Here is a 19,632-nt window from a genome sequence, read left to right as displayed (position 1 = left end):
TAGTCCTGCCCCGACATCAGCCCACTAGTATTCTCCATCTCCAGCAGATGGTGAACATGCATTTCCCTTCGGAGGATTGCCTTGAGTAAAAAAAAAAAAAAAAAAGATGTCTCTCTAACACCACTTGCCTCCTGAGTTTATACCCTGATTGGTCAGTCCAGTAGCCTTGACTGGCGTGGACCTATATTACAATTAGCGGTTGCAGGCCGAAAGAAGCTCTGCAGTGAAGGCTTTAGCCCTCTCCCCCTGTAGCCGGGACCTATTCCTGCTCTTAGCCAGGAAGAAGTAAAAGTTTTTAACTTAAAAAAAAAAATTCAGCAATAGGAAGACAGCAGGAGAAGGGTCTGTTTCCTCTGCATTCGGCTGTCTTGCTCATGTCTCTGGGGAGTTCTGTGAGGTGAGGAGAGAGTGCAGGCATGGCGGGTTGAGCAACCTTTTGGCTAGGCCCCGCTTTCAGGCTTCTCATATTTTGGCATGCAGTGGGCCATGGGGTACTTTCACACGCTTTTTTGCTGCAGACCATAAGTGCCCACTTGCACGTCCAGGTGTGCACCCATTCTCATTTGTGCGTGCAATTGGGTGTTCTTCCTTCTGGAAGCACATCTTAAGCACTTAGTTTAAGTGTCAGTCCTGGGTGTCCAGTTTGGGCATCCAGTAGAACTAGTGGCCTAGGTGCATGGACGTGGACACACATTATTTGTGTGTCCATATTAAACCTGGCTATACAAAAAAGCCTACTATGCCTGAACTGGGTCCTTTGCTTTGCGTTCTAGTTTAATCCCACAGTCACTCATATTCTGATATTTATTTTCGTTGTACAAAGTTTTTACATGGATTTGTATTCTTTCAGTTTTTAATGTTATAATGTAAAGCAATATGCTGAATTAATGTTTGAATGTAAACCGAGGTGATGTTACTTACGTGCCCCGGTATATAAAAAACCCGTAAATAAATAATAAATAAATATTAGGCATGAGCCTTCATCAGGCTGTGCATATATAGCATGGCGCCCATGGTGAAGAAGCCTAAGCACCTATCTATCTGTTCTGCATGCCACATCAGAGCCATTCAGCCGGAGCTTTCTTTAAGCATGTGTCAGTGCCTTCTCTGATGATGATCCAGCTCTTCAGTCTGAGGGGAGTGGGACTGAGGGAGACACTGCAGGGGTGTCTTCTCCCCTGATTGGTCTGCAAGTCGAGACCTCAGGGGATACTGGCTTACAGGACATCAGATTTGGGCCTATGGGGCCTGGAATGGACCCAGCCTCCTTCTCCTGGGTGGAATTCTTCCAGGGATTGTAGACATTGCTACAGAGCTGGTCTGCTGAAGTGGCAGTTCCTATTAAGGTAGGTCCAGGCGCTTCGAGTCCTCCTCTACCTGCCTCCGCTGTCAAGCACCATAGCACATTGCAGTCTGACAGAGCTCGAATGCAGGTGGATCAGGATGATATCAATAATGACAGTGGGGTCTCCTTGGGGATGCAGAAGAAGGATTCTATTTTGATCACCCTGTGCAAGGCTTCTTGGGGGTTTTTTGCCCTCTTGGATGCAATCCAGGAGTTGATTGATCTGGAATGGAATGCGCCAGAAATGTCCTTTAAAGGAGGATGCATCTTAGTGGGTTTATACCCCTTGGATCTGCAGGCCAGAGAGCAGTTGCATTTCCCTAAGGTGGATGCCTTGGTGAGTTCTGTCACGAAAAGTATCACCAACCCAGTAGAGGGAGGTGCAGCTCTGAAGGATGCTCAAGATAGGAGGATTGAGGCTATCCTGAAGCAAACCTTTGAAGCAGTGACAATAAACTTGCAAATTGCTTCTTGTTATGCCTTGGTAATTCGGACTACCTTGTGATTTTGGCAAGAGTCTGATGGCATTGGGTTTGATTTAGGACCTATGGTAGAACTGGGGGCCACCTTCTTGGCTGTTGTGGGCTGTGACTTGGTAGAGAATAGGAAAAAATGGCAAGTAAATGGGGAGAGACCCAGGCTCCACATTTGCTGGAGGATAAGAAGCCAGTTTCTCAGAATTCTCAGGAAAGTGGCTGCTCTCGAGACTATCAGCATTTTCGTCCTTATAGGGGGGAGGTTCTTCCCAGAGATCCTGTCCCTTCTGCAGAACTCAGTCCTTTCACCCCCAAGGTCCTTGAAAGGATATGGGCTCTGGAGGCGGAGCTGCTCGGTTTTCTGAAAGAAGGTTTGCAGGCTCACCTGGTGGTGCAGGAGATAGGTGGACATCTATCCCGGTTTTATCATAGGTGAGTTCAGATTACTTCGGATCAATGGGTTCTCAAAGTGATTTGAAATGGCTATGCTCTAGAATTTCTTTGCATTCCTGTGGATGCTTCATGGTCTCTCCATGCAACTCCTCTCAGAAGAGGGTAGAAGTGGAAGAGACATTACAACGGTTGTTGATTCTGAAAACTGTGATCCCTGTTCCCGAATCACAATGAAATATGGGCCGATATTCCATTTATTTTGTTGTACCCAAGAAGGAAGGATCATTTCATCCCATACTGGATATCAAGGGCATCAACCATCATTTTTGAGTCGCGCATTTCAGGATGGAAATGGTGTGCTCTGTCATAATGGCAGTTCAAACAGAGGAGTACCACACGTCTCTGAATCTGACAGAGGCATATCCTCTGAATTGCCATCCTGGATCAGTTTCAGGCCTTGCCTTTCGAACAAGCCACAGACCCAGGACCTTTTCCAAGATCATGGTAGTGGTAGCGGCAGCCCTTCACAAGGAGGGCATTCTAGTTCTCCCCTATCTGCACAACTGGTTGATTTGAGCTAAGACATTGGAAGAGAGTCTTTGCATTTCCCACAGGGTGGTTTCCTTGATATAAGAACTAGGCTGAGTGGAGAATCTGGCCAAGATCGATTTGCAACTGTCACAGACCCTGAATTATCTCGAGGTTCAAGTCAATTCAAGGCAGGGCAGAGGTTCAAATTCAGTTTCTGCCAGAGACTCAAATCCACTCATTGAATCTGTGAGTCAGATCCCTATGGAACTCTGTTCGTCCGACCGTGTGGTCTAATTTACAAGTCCTGGAGTTGAAGTGGCTCCCTGGTGAGGGCACATATGCGCCCTCTTCAGCATGCCTTGCTTTCCCAATGGAGTCCACAGTTGCAGAACTATGTGGTGAGGCTGCTTCTTCTGTTAGAGATGGAATCCCAGTTGAATTGGTGGTTACATGTGGACCATCTCAGGATGGGAATTTCCTTGATGACGCTAGATTGGTTGGTACTCATGACAGATGCGAGCCTCCGGGGCTGGGCGGCTTACTGTCAGGAGTTGGTGGTGCAAGGGTGCTGGAATGCAGTGGCGTGGCAGTGGAACTTTAACAGACTGGAGGCACAAACTGTTCAGTTGGCGTGCCTGCAGTTCACCAAGTGGCTAGAGGTTCGGGTGATCCAGATAATGTCTGGCAATGCAACAATGGTGGCTTACATCAATTATCAGGATAGAACCAAGAGTTGACAAATGTTGGAGAAGATAGATACGCTCATGGTATGGGCGGAGCAGCATCTCCTAAGCATATCTGCCTCTCACATTGCTGGAATGGACAATATCAGACCAGATTTCCTCTCCAGGAGAAGCTTGGATCCAGGAGAATGAGAGCTGGCAGACAAGACATTTCAGCTCCTGGTGGACCGCTGGGGCCTACCAGATCTAGACCTGTTGGCGAACTTCAACAACGTGAAAGTTCCATGCTTCTTCAGTTGCAGGTGGGACCCAAAAGTGATGGGCATAGATGCTTTCATTCAGGAGTGGCCACATGTTGCCCTGCTGTATGAGTTCCTGCCTTGGCCTTTGATAGGCAGACTGGTACAGAAGATTGCAAGTCAAACCAATATCATCCTTTTAGTGGCTCTGGATTGGGCTCAAAGGCCATGGTACACCGATATCCAGAGACTTCTGGTGGGTTGCCCCTCCGACCACCATCTCGGATGGATCTGTTACATCAGGAGCCCATTCTGCAGAAGGATCCAGGTCTGTTCTGTCTTATAGGGATGTGAATCGTTTTAGGACGATTAAAATTATCGTCCGATAATTTTAATATCGTCTTAAACCGTTATGGAACACAATACAATACAGATTCTAACGATTTATCGTTATAAATCGTTAGAATCGTGAGCCGGCACACTAAAACCCCCTAAAACCCACCCCCGACCCTTTAAATTAAATCCCCCACTCTCCCGAACCCCCCCCAAATAACTTAAATAACCTGCGGGTCCAGCGGCGGTCCAGAACGGCAGCGGTCCGGAACGGGCTCCTGCTCTGAATCTTGTCGTCTTCAGCCGGCGCCATTTTCCAAAATGGCGCTGAAAAATGGCGGCGGCCATAGACGAAAAAGATTGGACGGCAGGAGGTCCTTCCGGACCCCCGCTGGACTTTTGGCAAGTCTCGTGGGGGTCAGGAGGCCCCCCACAAGCTGGCCAAAAGTTCCTGGAGGTCCAGCGGGGGTCAGGGAGCGATTTCCCGCCGCAAATCGTTTTCGTACGGAAAATGGCGCCGGCAGGTGATCGACTGCAGGAGGTCGTTCAGCGAGGGTTCCGGCGCCTCGCTGAACGACCTCCTGCAGTCGATCTCCTGCCGGCGCCATTTTCCGTACGAAAACGATTCGCGGCGGGAAATCGCTCCCTGACCCCCGCTGGACCTCCAGGAACTTTTGGCCAGCTTGTGGGGGGCCTCCTGACCCCCACGAGACTTGCCAAAAGTCCAGCGGGGGTCCGGAAGGACCTCCTGCCGTCCAATCTTTTTCGTCTATGGCCGCCGCCATTTTTCGGCGCCATTTTGGAAAATGGCGCCGGCTGAAGACGACAAGATTCAGAGCAGGAGCCCGTTCCGGACCGCTGCCGTTCCGGACCGCCGCTGGACCCGCAGGTTATTTAAGTTATTTGGGGGGGGTTCGGGAGGGTGGGGGATTTAATTTAAAGGGTCGGGGGTGGGTTTTAGGGGGTTTTAATGTGCCGGTTTTTCGATTTTTAACGATTTTTTCACGATTTTTCACGATATTTTACCCCCCCAAACGGCAACAATACGATTCCCTCCCCCTCCCAGCCGAAATCGATCGTTAAGACGATCGAGGACACGATTCACATCCCTACTGTCTTACGGTTTGGCCATTGAAAGAGCTCGGCTGTTGAAGTGCGATTATTCATCTTCTATAATTTCCACTCTTCGAGCCCAGAAATTTTCTACTTCTCTAGTTTACGTTAGAGTTTGGAGGGTCTTTGAGGTCTGGTATTCTGAGTGAGGTACTCAACTGCTGAAAGTGGATATTCTTTTGATTTTGGAATTTTTGCAGGATGGCTTGCTTAAGGGTTTGGCTCTTAATATCTTGAAGGTTCAATGTTCGGCACTGGCATGTTACAGGGGAAGAGTCAATGGAGGGTCTTTGTCTTCCCAGCCAGATGTGACCTGTTTCTTGCAGGGAATTAAACATCTTTGATCCCCACTGTGGCTTCTGGTGCCTTTGTGGATCTTAACTTAGTCCTCGAGTTCCTGACAGGTTTGACTTTTTGACAGCTGCATACTCTTTCCTTGCAGCTGCTTATTTTGAAGACAGTTTTTCTGGTAACAATCTGTTCGGCTAGTCAGGTTTCTGAGCTGTAGGCTCTTTCTTGTTGTAAGCCTTTTCTCCATATGACTCCAGATGTGGTTCAGCTTCGGACTGTGCCTACCTTTTTGCCCAAAATGGTTTCAGACTTCCATTTGAATCAGAACATTTCTCTGCCTGCCTTGTTCAGGAACAAAGATGAAGCTGAGTATTGACTTTTGCGTTCCTTGGATGTCAAGCTTCATTTACTGTGCTACTTGGAAGTGACTTAATACTGTTTAGAAGTCTGATCACCTGTTTGTGCTCCATGCTAGAGGTAAGCAAGGAGTACCAATGATGCGGGCAATAATTGTCCGCTGGTTTAAAGAGGTCATTAGGGCAGCTCTGGAGACTTGGACGAGACGAGCCTCTGGAGACTTGGACGAGACGAGACTCTTGGAACATTGAAGAGATGAGATTCTAGGAGTTGGAAGGTGCTGTCCCTCAGGGCGCCCTACACAGCCCAATGTGGACTGGTCACGGACCACCTTGTCCCACTGCGCGCCCTACACAACCTGGGAGGTTGGTCACGGACCACGTGGAGAGCGGAACATACACAGAACAGAGAAGAGAGTCCGGGCAGCGCTTGAGAGAAGTCCAGGCGGAAGGGAATCCCAGTCACCTGAAGATGGACACCAAATGAGACGGATTTACTCCTAAGAAGGTCAGCTGGAGACGAAGTCCGGTGGATGGCAAGGCTGCAGGCAGATTCTTCGAAATTGTGATAAGGAGTGAAAGAAGATGGTACACAAGAGAGAGTTACCTCAGGACACAAGCCATCTGGACACTTGGACATCTGGATCGCTGAATGAGTGGACATCTGGACAGATGGACAGTGGGATGAGTGGACTTCTGGACGAGAAGAGATCTGGAACTCTCGGACAAGTGGACAAATGGACATTAAGATGAAGGAAGTCTGGACACCTGGACATCTGGATCTCTGAACGAGTGGACATCTGGGCATCTGGACATCAGGAACATCTAGGACATCAAGGTACTGACGAGGAACCCCGCTGCTTACAGGAAGGGAAGCCGAGGGCTGGAACATACCATGAGGATGAACAGAAGAGGGACAAGACCAGGAGTGTCGGACGGAGACATTAAGAATAAGAAGACATGGAACATGAAGTCATCCGGACAGGAGCAGCAAGATGGACCATGATGGTAGCGGTGGAACTCCATGGACGAAGGAGAAGCTCCATGTAGTGTGTAACTTCATCCGAAGGCCCTGAGGAACAGAAACAGGGCCTTTTTATAGGGCAGGTCCAGGAAGTGCCCTAAGGACTTCATCCGGAGGGGCCGAAGGGTGCTTCCTGCTTCTGGCCCTTTAAAAGAGGAAGAAAGGTGCGCACCCACGCCTAGAGGGAGCCCCGGAGGAAGATGGGCAGAGCTGAGGCCTGCAGTGGCGTCCTGCCACATGGAGGAAGAGGGAGCAGGCCAGAGGCAGCTCCTGCCGCGAAGAGGAGCCATGCTAGAGCCGAGCTGCAGCCCCGAAGAACAGGAGGAGGAGGCGGCGGCGGCTCCCTGCCACTGAAGAGGAGATCCAGCAGCGGCACTTGTGCCGCGAAGAAGGGAATCCCGGCGGGGACTTCCCCCAAGGAGGAGACAGCGGCGCAGCTCTGGCCGCGCAGGAGGGAAGCAGCAGCAGGCCACTCTGAGGAACGCCGGCAGCGGCCCATGGCCGCAAAGATATGCAGCAGTGTCAGCCGGCACGGGAGAGGAAGGGGAGAGACCGTCCGCGGGATGGGGTCCATGGACAGGATCGTAACACTCTTAATGCCATGACATGACTATGGAGGAGGAGAATTTTTTTTCAACTTCCTGTTTCCCGCTTTAAAAGCTTCCTGTTTCCCGCTTTAAAAGCTCCTGTTAAACTAATGGCGGGTTGCTGTCAGAATTCAGGGTTGGGCTGGTGTTCTCTCAAACTGTCAAGATAAGTGCAAATTAACTCTGCCTTCTGCATAATCTAAGATTGCTTTAAAGTAACCTGGTTACCGATGATTATAAAAGATGGTGTAGCATAGTCGCCAAAAGTTTTCGAATGACATGCAAAGCAGTATATAAACAAACTGCACACCTTATCCTTGAGGCATTTTAAATAAAGCCCAAGTGAAATATATGAGGTATCCACAACAAAGCAATAATTATATATTCAGCTCTTTTAGGTGGGTGTTTTCTTTATTGCAATGACATGACTATGATCATCATTGCTTAGATCGTGAGCCCTCTGGGGACAGGGAAATACCTAAAGTACCTGAATGTAATGAGCCTTGAGCTACAATGAAAAGGCGTGAGCTAAATGAACAAAAATGAGCATCTTTCCTATTGTCAATATTATCTAGGCTACTCCCTCCCCACTTCAACCACAATGAGGTTCATTCACTGACCCACTCTCCCTACCTCACTCAATGGTTTCTACCTCCTATTATTCCTTCTACTATCCTAAATGACCCATCTATTCCTCTTTAGCTTCAGTCTTCCTATATGCCTACTGTCATGTTCCCTATATTGATTGTAACCCATTATGCTATTATAAAAGAGAACTTTAAATTTGATTGTAATCCTCTTTGGGAATAACTTAGAAAAAGCAAAATATCAGAAGTTTATAAATATAACTGTCATTCTATAGTCAACTCCACAAACCCCCGTTGCCAAGTTGGCTGGGACTAGCTCCTGCTAGACATGCTCCCCTCCTCTAGTGTGTGGGCTTGCATATCTCTGTGTGTCTTATTGCTGGCATGTTAATCAGAAGCTGAATCTACATGTCCCCATCCTGTATATTTTTGCTATCGCTGCACTTTCTCTCCTCTTCCCCTCTCCTATAAGCTTCTTCAATTGCTGTTGCATGCAACTTTTTCAGCTGCCTTCCACTGCTCAAGATCTCAGTGAAGATTAAACTTCTACTTAAGTCTAACAATCCATTACTCACTGTGAATGTTTTGTCTAACTCTGCTTCACCAGCATTCCAGTTCAGAGTCCATCTCCACCATGCAGCCCTCAGCCATTTAGTTAACCAAACACTGGGTCTTTCCCAGCAACTCCTGCTTAAGCTTACCAAAGACCAATCTGGATCCTGGGGATAGGGCCGGATCCTGGACTAACACTGGTTTGTGGCCTCATTAGCAGGGCACCAGCCATCAACCGGGTGAACAGGTCAAGGCTTACCAACAAACATTTTTACCCTGGCCTAGCCTGAGGGAGAGACTTTGCTACTCCTGGGAGCTTGCATCTTTAAACATTCATTGACCTTCTAACACGATCACCTTTTCTGATTGCTTTGTTAGTTTTATTTAAACCAATTATAAATATTCTTTAGAAATTCAAATTAGGCTTACATCTTTAGCAGCTATTCTATTATGTTTAAAAGACACAATGTAGTCCCCATCCCATAACATCCCTATATAAACAGCTCCCTATAAGACATAGGCATCAGAATGGGGTTGTCCACAGAGGCCATGGCCCAACCAACTTGTGCAAGGCAGCATATTAGAAATAAACTGGCATATCTTGCAAGCCACAGGGGCTCTTTAATGTGAAAAAGTGACTCTTGATTTCAGCGAGAACCTGGCACCAGAAAGGCATGCTGGGCAACACCTCTGCCAACCCACTCCTGTCTATATGATGCTGTTAGATGTGCCTCCAGGGGATCCTTCTGGGCAGCCAAAGCATGGTGGAGGTTAAAAGCTCTACAACTTTCATCATGAGCAAGCTGATTGTAGGAAGAATGCTCATCACCTCCAGGAGTTGCATTCCATCTTTGCCATCATTGCCACTGGACCCGCACGGAGTTGACACAAGTAGATCTATACATCGCGGCTGGACCTGTAAGGACCCGCTGCCACTGCTTATAACAGTGTTGTGCAAGGCTTGCTCTGCAGGATCCCCAGAGTTGCAGATGCCTTCAGCAGCTGTGGTCCTTCTGCTATCTTATTGCTTGAGCCTGGAGACAGAGGGGTCAGTGGGAAGCTGGGCGGAGGGGACGGGGAAGAACATAAACATCAAGCTGGTTCAATCCGAGATCCATCGAGCCTAGCATTCAGTCTCTGACAGTGGCCAGTCCAGGTCACAAGTACCTGTCAGATCCCAATAGTTGATCTATTTCTCCCAGGGATAAGCTCTGGCTTTCCCAAGTCTATCTGGCTAATAATATTTTATGGTCTTTTCCTTCAGGAACTTGTCCAATCCTCTTTTGAACCCCTCTATGTTAATTGTCTTGACCACGTCCTCAGGCAACAGATTCTATAGCTTGATTGTGTGTGGAGTGAAAACAAAATACTTCCTACAGTTTGTTTTATATCTGCTAGTTGCTAGTTTCATGGAGTGCCCTCTAATCCTAGTGTTTTTTGAAAGGGTAAATAACTGTTCCTATTTACCCATTCCACCCCACTCATAAGTTTATAAATCTCAGTCAAATCCCCTCTCATTCATCTCTTTTTCATGCTAAAGAGCCCTAATCTGTTTAACCTTTCTTCATTAGGGAAGTTTTCCATTCTCTTTATCATTTGTCACACTTCTCTGTACCTTTTCTATGTCCGCTATGTCTTTTTTGAGATGGGTTGACCAGAACTGCACACAGTACTCAAGGGGTAGTTACATCATGGATCTATACAAGAGCATAATGATATTCTGTTTTATTCTCTGTTCTTTTCCAAATAATTCCTAACATTCTATTTGCCTTTTTGACTGCTGTGGCATACTGAGTCGAAGATTTCAAGGTTTTCACAAGGACTTTTCCTGGTTGGTGACTCCACACAAGAAACCCAGCATTTTGTACTCACAGTTGGGATTGTTTTTCTCTACATGAGTTACTTTGCATTTGTCCATATTAAATTGCATCTGCCATTTAGAAGCCCAATATCCAAGTCTCACAAGGTCCTTCTTCAGTTCTTCACAATCTCAAAACAAATTTGTGTCATCTGCAAAATTTGGTCACCTCACTTGTCATTCCTTTCTTTAGAGGCACTCCACTAATGACCCTTCTCCATTTGAAATACTGACCATTTAATCCTACCCTCTGTTTCCTTTCATTTATCCAGCTACCAATCCACAATAGGACACTGCCTCTGATCTCATGACCTCCAAATTTCCTGAGGAGTCTCTCAAGAAGGACTTTGTCAAAAGCCTTCTGAAAATCCAAATACACAATATCAACCGGCTCACCTTTATCTGCATATTTATTTTCATCCTCAAAAAAAATCTATTAAATTGGTAAGTCAAGACTTCCCTTTGCAAAACCCATGTTGACTCTTCCCCAATAAACCATGTCTATTTATGTGGTAAGTAATTTTGTTTTAAAGAATAGTCTGGCACAGATGTCAGGCTCCTTGGTCTATAGTTTCCTGGATCACTCCTGGAGCCCTTTTTGAAAATTGGTGTCACATTGGCCACTCTCCAAACTTTTGATACCATGGCTGTTTGATAACAATTTTCATTTTTTAGTTCCTTCAGAACTCTGGGGCGAATACTATCTGGTTCTGGTAATGCTATTCTTTAGTTATTACATTCTCCAGTTTCACAGTGATTTCATATAGTCAGTCATCACAATAAAAAAACATTTCCGGTGTGGGTATGACCCTGACATCTTTCTCAGTAAAGACAGAGGCGAAGAATTCATTTAGTTTTTCTGCTATTTCCTTGTCCTCCATGATCACCCATTTACTCCTCGGCCCAAGTGACTCCTTCAGAGGCTTTTTGCTTTTAATACACTTAAAAAAGTTTGTTACTTTTTTTTTCTGTTAGCAGTTTGCAGTCTGTTTCTTATCCTGGTCAGGCGGGTGATAAAACATCCCCACTACTATACTCTTCCCTTTTACTCTTGGAATTTCTAGCCATAAAAATTCCAGTTTGCAGTTTATTTCCTGCAAAACGTTTATCCTGCTTTACTCTATGCCATCCTTAACATATAATGCGACCCCCTCCTACAATTTTATCTACCCATCTACCCTGTCATGGTGATATGATTTGTAACTTGGTATCACAGAGTACCATTGGTTATTTTCATTCTATCAAGTTTTCTTATGTCTGTATCTTCCTTTAACACCATACATTCTAACTCTCCAGTTGTATTTTTCATACTTCTGGTATTTGCATACAGACATTTTAAAATAGTTTTATATGTAACTACAACCTGCTTATTATCAGATGATACATACAATTTGGAATTATTTTTATCTGCATTATCTGTATTTAAATATATCTGGATTTTTTTTTGTTTAGTTTTTACAACCACCTCTCTATTGAGACTTTCTAACTTACTTGGTTTGCCAATAACCTTTGAAGATACATTCCTCTGAGCCAAGCAGTGCTGAGCAATTGTCAGCTTTATTCCATGTTCTAATTTAAAAGCTGCTCTACCTCCTTTGCAGCCTGGTTCCATTCTGGTTAAGGTGGAGCCTATCCCATTGGAATAGGCTCCCCCCTTTCCCAGAATGTCCCCCAGTTCCTAGAAAACCTAAAACCCTCTTCCCTGCACCATCATCTTTTCCGTGCATTGAGACTCTGTAGCTCATCCTGCCTCTGAGGTCCTGTGCATGGAATGGGAAGCATTGCTGACAATGCAACCCTGGAGGTTCTGGATTTCAGTTTTATATCTAAGAACCCAAATGTAGCCTCTAGAATCTCCCTCCCGCATCTTTCTATGTCATTGTACCCACATGTACCACTACAGCTGGCTCCTTCCCGGCAATCTCTAAAATCGTATCTAGGTGGCGCATGAGGTCCACTACTTTCACACCAGGCAGGCAAGTTACCAAGTGCCCACCAGCCACTCAGCAACCTACTTTTCTAACGATCGAATCACCCACTACGAAGGCCATCCTAACCCTGCCCTCCTGGGCATGGATCCCTGGAAACACATCCTCTGTGAGAGAAGATAAAGCATCACCTGGAGGGCAGGTCCTAGCTACAGGCTCACTCCCTACCACACCAAGGTGATGGCATCCTGCCAGGTGACCCTGCTCCTCTGAAGCAGCACAAGGGCTTACTAGACTGAATCTGGGACCACTCTGCTATGTCCCTGAAGGTCTCCTCTGTATACCTCTCTGTCTGCTTGGGCAGGGGGAGAAAGCAAGAGAAAGGGGTGGGGCAGGGGAGTGAGAAGGGGGCTGAGGGGAGGGGAGCAGAGGGAGGAGGGAAGAAAGAAAGAGGAAGGGGGTGGGAACAGGAGGAGAGAGAGAGCAAGAGGTGGGGGCAGGGACACATGAGAGGGGATCAGTGAAAATACTGGTGCAGGTCAGAGAGTGGGAAGAAGAGGAGGAGGCAAAGCAGTGCAAGGAGTGGGATGAGAGGAGTTATGTGTTGGCCCTGCTGCTGTCTGGATGGTGTAAACGTTATCTTAGGCCACCGAATCCCTGTTATTGTTCCTGTGTATGGTGGGGATGTTAGACCGGGGCTGCTGAGCCCCAGCATTATTCTTATGGGGGTGTAATGTTACATAACAGCTCCCACCTCCCCACATGCACCCCACATCTCACAGAGACTTGGGCTTGACTCAGTAAAGGGGGAAATACATTTCTGTTTCTAATTCTTCAGTTTTGCATCGCCTATAGAGTCTGGCTTCTTTGGGGCTCCATTACAGTTTTTTGTCTGTACATTTGTAATTTGTGGTCAAATTTTCTGCATTTGGTGAAGGTCTGTCTGTCTTCTGTGTGTGTGTGTGTGTGTGTGTGTGTATGTGTGTGTCACCAAAATGAGGTATTTTGCTAGCAGGTAGGGGGATCTATTACAGTCAGATTGAGGAAATGTTTTTGGCATGACACTTTCTACATTACATTGCTGGCCTATTGGCAGTTGTGTAGGCACTTGATGATTATTGGTATTGGGTAGCTGGCACAAATGGCCTGCACGAGGTGCATAACACTGTGAGTCTGTAACCCAAGCCGACAGCAGCCACAGAAGCAGTGAGTGGCACACCCTTCCCCCCTCAACAACGAAAAAGACGTTCTGCTGATAAGTTCCCCAGTTTGTGAGGCACTATAGATATGAGGTCGTTATGTACAGCGACCTTTTCCTATAACTCCCTTAGCTTATAAGGTCACCATTAGATCTAAAGAAAGGGACCTATGTGGTTTCAAAGCTCATACACAATGTCTTTGGCATATTCATGTTGGTTCCATAAAAAGTATTATATCCTGCAAACACTCCATTTATATAAAGGCATTATATACGATGACTTCTCACTTAAACATTCCTGGCTGTGGATACAAGTACACACACAGGGAGCTGCACCTCCAGCAATGTCTGAGGAATAAGAGACAGAGACTAAGAAATAATTGGTTCAGAGACAGTTTAGCAAGTCAGAGATGTCTCCAGTAAGTTAGTGGTTTCTGCCAGAAGCTATCTAACACGATAATATTCTTCCTTCCTTTTCATTATCTACAATGTGAATTACTATTGGCCAACTTCAACCCTAAGCATCACGATAGGAAGAGTTTCCATCATGTTGCAATTTTGCCATTCTGCAGTCTTTACAGCATCGTGAAGCCTTGGAAATGTTGACTTGTGGCGCTCCTTGTCTGCACACCTGCACAACTATGCCTTCCAGAAAAGAGAGATACTACTTGGTGCTTGCCTTGTCTTTTTCATTCTTTCTGTCTCAGGCATGTAAGTAAATATTTTATGATATATGAGGGATGGTGAGAGAAAGGGAGGAAGGGCAGGTATGTTTCATGAAATAATATTTCTACCTCCAAGTCCCTCTTATTCTCTTCCTTGTAGTACTAACCTGGATTCTGATTTGCTTTGATGCTTTCTATTATCAGCTCTCTGGTTATTGACCCTGGCTGCCCTCGCTGTCTATTGCCCCTGCTTTTCCCCCTCACGCTCCTTTTTCTCTTCTCAGCAGTTTCTGAATCTCTCTCTGTTGTCCCTGCTTTTCCCCTCCCTGTCTCTCTCTCTCTCTCTGTCCCCAGCATTCCCTATATGTTAAGAACATAAGAACATGCTATACTGGGTCAGACTAAAGGTTCATCAAGCCCAGCATCCTGCTTCCAACAGAGGCCAAGCCAGGTCACGAGTACCTGGCAGGATCCTAAGGGGTAGATAGATTCCATGCTGCTTATCCCAGGAATAAGCCGTGGATTTCCCCAAGTCCACCTTAATAATGGTTTATGGACTTTTCCTCCAGGAATTTGCCACAACTTTTTTGAAACACAGCTACACAAACAACTTTCACCACATCTTTTGGCAACAAATTCCCGAGTTAATTATGCATTGAGTAAAAAATATTTCCTCTTATTAGTTTTAAATGTGTTACCTAGAAACTTTAAACTATGCCTATCTATATATTTTCAATAATTGTGTTCTTTATGATACTTTATGTGGTTTTGCCCGGCATCAGACTCATTTGTCTGTAGTTTCCTGGATCACCCCTTGATTCCTTTTTAGACCCTCCAGTCTTCTGGTACCTTAGACTATTTTAATGATAGTTTACAAATTACTAATAGGAGGTCCACAATTTCATTTTTTCATTACTTTCAGCACTCTGGAATGTCTACTATTTGGTCCAGGTGATTTACTTCTCTTTAGTTTGTCAATTTGCCCTATTACATCTTCCAAATACACTGAGATTTGTTTCAGTTCTGCTGAATCATCACCTTTGAATATCATTTCTGGCATGGGTATCTCTCTTACATCTTCCTCAGTGAAGACCGAAGCAAAGAATTAATTCAGTCTCTCTGCTATGGCTTTGTCATTCCTAAGTGCTCCTTTTACCCCTTGATCTTCTAATGGTCCAACTGACTCCCTCACAGGCTTTTACTTCGAATGTTCCTGCAAAAGATTTTATTATAAGTTTTTGCTTCTACAGCAAGCTTATTTTCAAGTTCTCTCTTTGCCTTCCTTATCAATGCTTTGCATCTAACTTGCCAATGCTTATGTTGTTCCTTGTTTTCTTCATTCGGATCCCTTTTCCATTTTTTGAAAGATGTTCTTTTAGCTATTATAGTCTCTTTCAAGTCACCTTTTAACCACGTCAATAGTCCACCTTTTCTAATGTGTAGAATACATCTGGTCTGGGCTTCCAAGATGGTATTTTTAAACAACGTCCATGCCTGATGTAAACTCCTACCCTTTGCAGTTGCTCTTTTCAGTTTTTCCTAACCAACTTCTTCATTTTCTTATAGTCACCTTTTTAAAAGTTAAATAATGTTGCAGTAGATTTCTTTAGTGTCCACCTTCCAGTTATTAAGACAAAATTGATCATGTTGTGATTACTGTTGCCAAATGGCTCCATCACTGTTATCTCTTGTACCAAATCCTATGTTCCACTAAGGACTAGGTCTAAAATTGCTGGTTCTTGTACCAGCTGCTACATGAAACAGTAATTTATTTCATCTAGGAACTTTACCTCTCTAGCATGTCCTGATGTAACACCCAGTCAATACTGGTGTAATTGAAATCACCCATTATTACTGTGCTGCTGATTTTGTTAGCTTCCCTAATTTCTTTTAGCATTTTGTTGTCTGCTTGTTCATTCTGACTGGGTGGACGATAATACACCCTCACTACTATATTATTCCCCTTTTCACCTGGAATTTCTATCCAGATTCAACTTTGCAATTTGTTTCCTGCAGAACTTTTATCTTCCATGACTCAATACCCTCCTTAATATATAGTGTCACCCCTCAACCAATTTGAACCACCCTATCATTTCAATATAATTTGTACCCTGGTATCACAGTATCCCATTCCTTATCTTCCTTTCACCAGGTCTCTCAGATGCCAATTATATCTACCTCTTCATCCAGAGCTATAGACTCTAACTCTCCCATCTTATTTTTTTCTACTTCTAGCATTTGTATACAGACATTTCAAACTATGTGTTCTGTTTGCATTAACAACCTACTTATCAGTTGGGGTAATTTATTAAAAGAATTTTTAAAATGCACACGCGACAGGTTGTGGTAGCGTACAAAGTAAACATACATAATCAGTTAAAATACATAAAATGGTACAGCTACCTGAAATAAGACATCACATCACATAGCATATTACCTGACTCCTCAGAATAATTATTACAAACCTAAGCTGCACTTTTTGGTCTTTGTGCCTCAGATTCCAAATGTGTTTACTCTTCAAAAGTGGCTTTAAATAGCCAAGTTTTTAAAGCTATTTTAAACTCTTTGCTGTCAGCCAGAGTACGGGTGGAGCAGGCATGGTGTTCTAGAATCTCGGTCCTACCACCGATATCACCCTATCCTGAACCAACCCTGTATTACAGAGGGTATGTCCAAGAAACTATGATTGGCAGAACGTAATGAACGCGAAGGGGTATATGATTGCAGCCAAACCATTTTAGGAATCTTTCTAGTTTGTCTGTTCTTTACTTAAAGTCACCTGGTCCATTTTAGCATTTATTACAACCTCTCTATTGGGATGTCCTAATTTCCCTGTTCTCTTAGTATCATTCTGAACCATGCACTTCTAAGCGACTGTTAGCTTTCCCTCATCATCTAGTTTAAAAGCTGCTCTATCTCCTTTATAAAGATTAGTGCCAGCAGCCTGATTCCACCCTGGTGAAGGTGGAGCCCATACATTCAGAAAAGCCCCACCCCCCTTCCCCAAAATGATGCCAAGTTCCTAACAAACCTAAAACCCTCTTCCCTACACCATCGTCTCATCCACGCATTGAGACTCCGGAGCTCTGCCTGCCTCTGGGGACCTGCACATGAGAATGCTACCCTGGAAGTTCTGGATTTCAACTTTCTACTTAAAATCCTAAATTTGGCTTCCAGAACCTCCCTCCTGCACTTTCCTATATCATTGGTACCCACATGTACCAAGACAGCCATCTCCTCTCCAGCATTGTCTAAAATCCTGTCTGATGTGTGAGGTCTGCAACCTTCACACCAGGCAGGCAAGTTACCAAGCGATCTTCATGTCCACCAGCCACCCAGCTATCAACCTTCCTAATAACTGAATCACTAACTATAACGGCCGTCCTAACTAGGGGCGGTTCTATAGTGAGGCAGGGCGAGGCAGCCGCTTCCGGCAGCAGACTTTTGAGGCAGCAAAAAATGCCCCTCAGAATGCCACTGTGGCGTCCACCTCACCCTGCCTGCCCCTGCCACGGCTGCTGACCCAGGCTGGCGGCAGCAGAAAAGAGGAGGGTCGCTGCCGCCGGCCGCTGCCACCAGAGGCCAGGCTGGTGGTGGCTTAAGGGAGAAGGGATGCCACTGCCGGAGGCCAGGCCGGCAGCGTGTGGAGGGACCCCACTGCAACCGGAGGCCAGACCAGCTGTGCATGGAGGAGGGACACCAATGCTGCTAGAAGCCAGGCCGGCGGCGCATGGAGGAGGGGTGCCGACACCGCTGGAGGCCAGGCTGGCGGTGGCTGAAGGAAGGAGGGCAGGGTGAGGGGACGCCACCTCATTCCTTGCCTCAGGCAGCAGATTGCCTTGAGCTGCTCCTAGTCCTAACCCTTCCCTCCTGGGCACGTGCTCATGGAGACATATCCTCGGTGCAAAAGGATACTACATCACTTTGAGTGCAGGTCCTAGCTACAGGATTGCTTCTTGTTTCACCAAGGTGGTAATTTCCTTCCAGGTGACCTTTCTTCTCCAGGGCAGCACAGGGGCTCCCAGATTGCAAGTGGGACTGCTCTACTATGTCCCTGAAGATCTGCTCTATACACCTCTCTGTCTTTCTTAGCTCCTCCAAATCTGCCACTCTTGCCTCCAGAGGTCAGACTCGTTCTCCGAGCGCTAGGACCTCTCTGCACCTAGTGCACACATACAACCTCTCGCCAACTGGGAGATAATCATACATGTGGCACTCGGTGCAAAAGACTGGAAAGCATCCATTTTGCTGCTGGACTACAATCTGCATCTTAATTTTGTTGATTTTTTTTAGTGCTAGAAGCCAGGCCGGCGGCGCATGGAGGGAGCAGAGATGTAAAGCTAATCCAAAGTAGCTTTGATTTATTTATCTACTGATTTATTTTATATTTGTCTGTCAATGGCCCTCAAAACACTACAATTAATCTACTTATAACTACCGAGTTACCCACCTTATTGACTCTTGTTTTGGATTAAATTCCTTCTGTATAAAATCTGTTGTAAATTTATAATAAGGAGCTTTGAGGTGCACGTGCTGTCAGGCACACTCTTCCAGTCCTCTTCTGCTGCAAGGGGTGTGGGGCGTCTGGAAGCTGGGGCTGTGGAGCTTGAAGCCTGGCTATCTCGCTGTGACCTCTCCAGGGGGGCTGCTGCTGAGTAAAGTGTGCAGATGAGCCTTCCACTCCTTCTTATGCTGTTATTCCTCCTGCGTTCCCCTTCCAGCCTCTCTCTCTCATCCCTGTATCTATTTATTGCCCCTTTTCCTCCCTACCTTGTCCCCTCCTTTTTTGACATTCACTCCTTGTTTTCAGGTGGCAAAAAAGTTCGCCTGGTTAACGGGGACCACCTTTGCTCTGGACGAGTGGAGGTTCAACACAATGACAAATGGTGGCAGGTATGCGACGACAACTGGGATGACAAAGATGCGCGGGTGGTGTGCCAGCAGCTCTCGTGTGGTGTTAGTGCAAAAGCCTTCAGCATGGCATATTATGGAGAATCCTCGGGGAACTACATACTGGATCGTGTGAACTGTTCTGGAAGCGAGGCATCGCTCTTGGACTGCCCCTCGCGTGGCCTGGAGACGCATACCTGCCAGCCTGGGGAAGAGGCAGGAGTGAACTGTACTGGTAAGGAGGGGCTCCAGTCTTCTCTGTCTGCTTTGATTATATATATGGGCTATTGACAAAGATTTTGACAGCAATATGAACTAACAAAAAATTTTTTAAAAGAGTGGTAGAAGAAGAAACATAAGCAAGGAAACAACTGTGTTTTCCAAGAAGAATTGTGCACCCAGAAAAAAACCATAACTGTAACAATAATTAGGGTAGGATTGGAGCAATTGGTCTATAAGCCAGTAGAATTTGCAGAGGTTTGATGATTTACTTGTGCCTTTGCTTCTGGCTGGTTATGGATTGAGTTAGTAGCAGCTGCTGTTTGGAGGTTGGGGGATCTGTTTGTTTTTTAGTTTGTGTTAC

At 45.8% G+C, this 19,632-nt stretch overlaps 1 protein-coding gene across 2 annotated transcripts in view; it reads left to right on the top strand.

Annotated features, from left to right (window-relative positions):
- The first annotated feature begins 14,092 nt into the window (after positions 1–14,092).
- Positions 14,093–19,632, top strand: part of LOC115096433 (deleted in malignant brain tumors 1 protein-like) — a 102,024-nt gene continuing 96,484 nt past the window's right edge. For both annotated transcript variants that reach the window (XM_029611037.1, XM_029611030.1), the window contains exons 1-2: positions 14,093–14,205; positions 18,970–19,284. In XM_029611037.1, the coding sequence (XP_029466897.1) occupies positions 14,094–14,205; positions 18,970–19,284 (427 nt within the window). In that variant the 5' untranslated portion in view covers position 14,093. The remainder of the gene's footprint in view (positions 14,206–18,969; positions 19,285–19,632) is intronic.

This window comes from Rhinatrema bivittatum, chromosome 1 (assembly GCF_901001135.1).
Source record: "Rhinatrema bivittatum chromosome 1, aRhiBiv1.1, whole genome shotgun sequence".
NCBI classification, from domain to species: domain Eukaryota; kingdom Metazoa; phylum Chordata; class Amphibia; order Gymnophiona; family Rhinatrematidae; genus Rhinatrema; species Rhinatrema bivittatum.
Note: the sequence above shows the minus strand (reverse complement) of the source record. Positions and strands in the feature narration are given on the sequence as shown.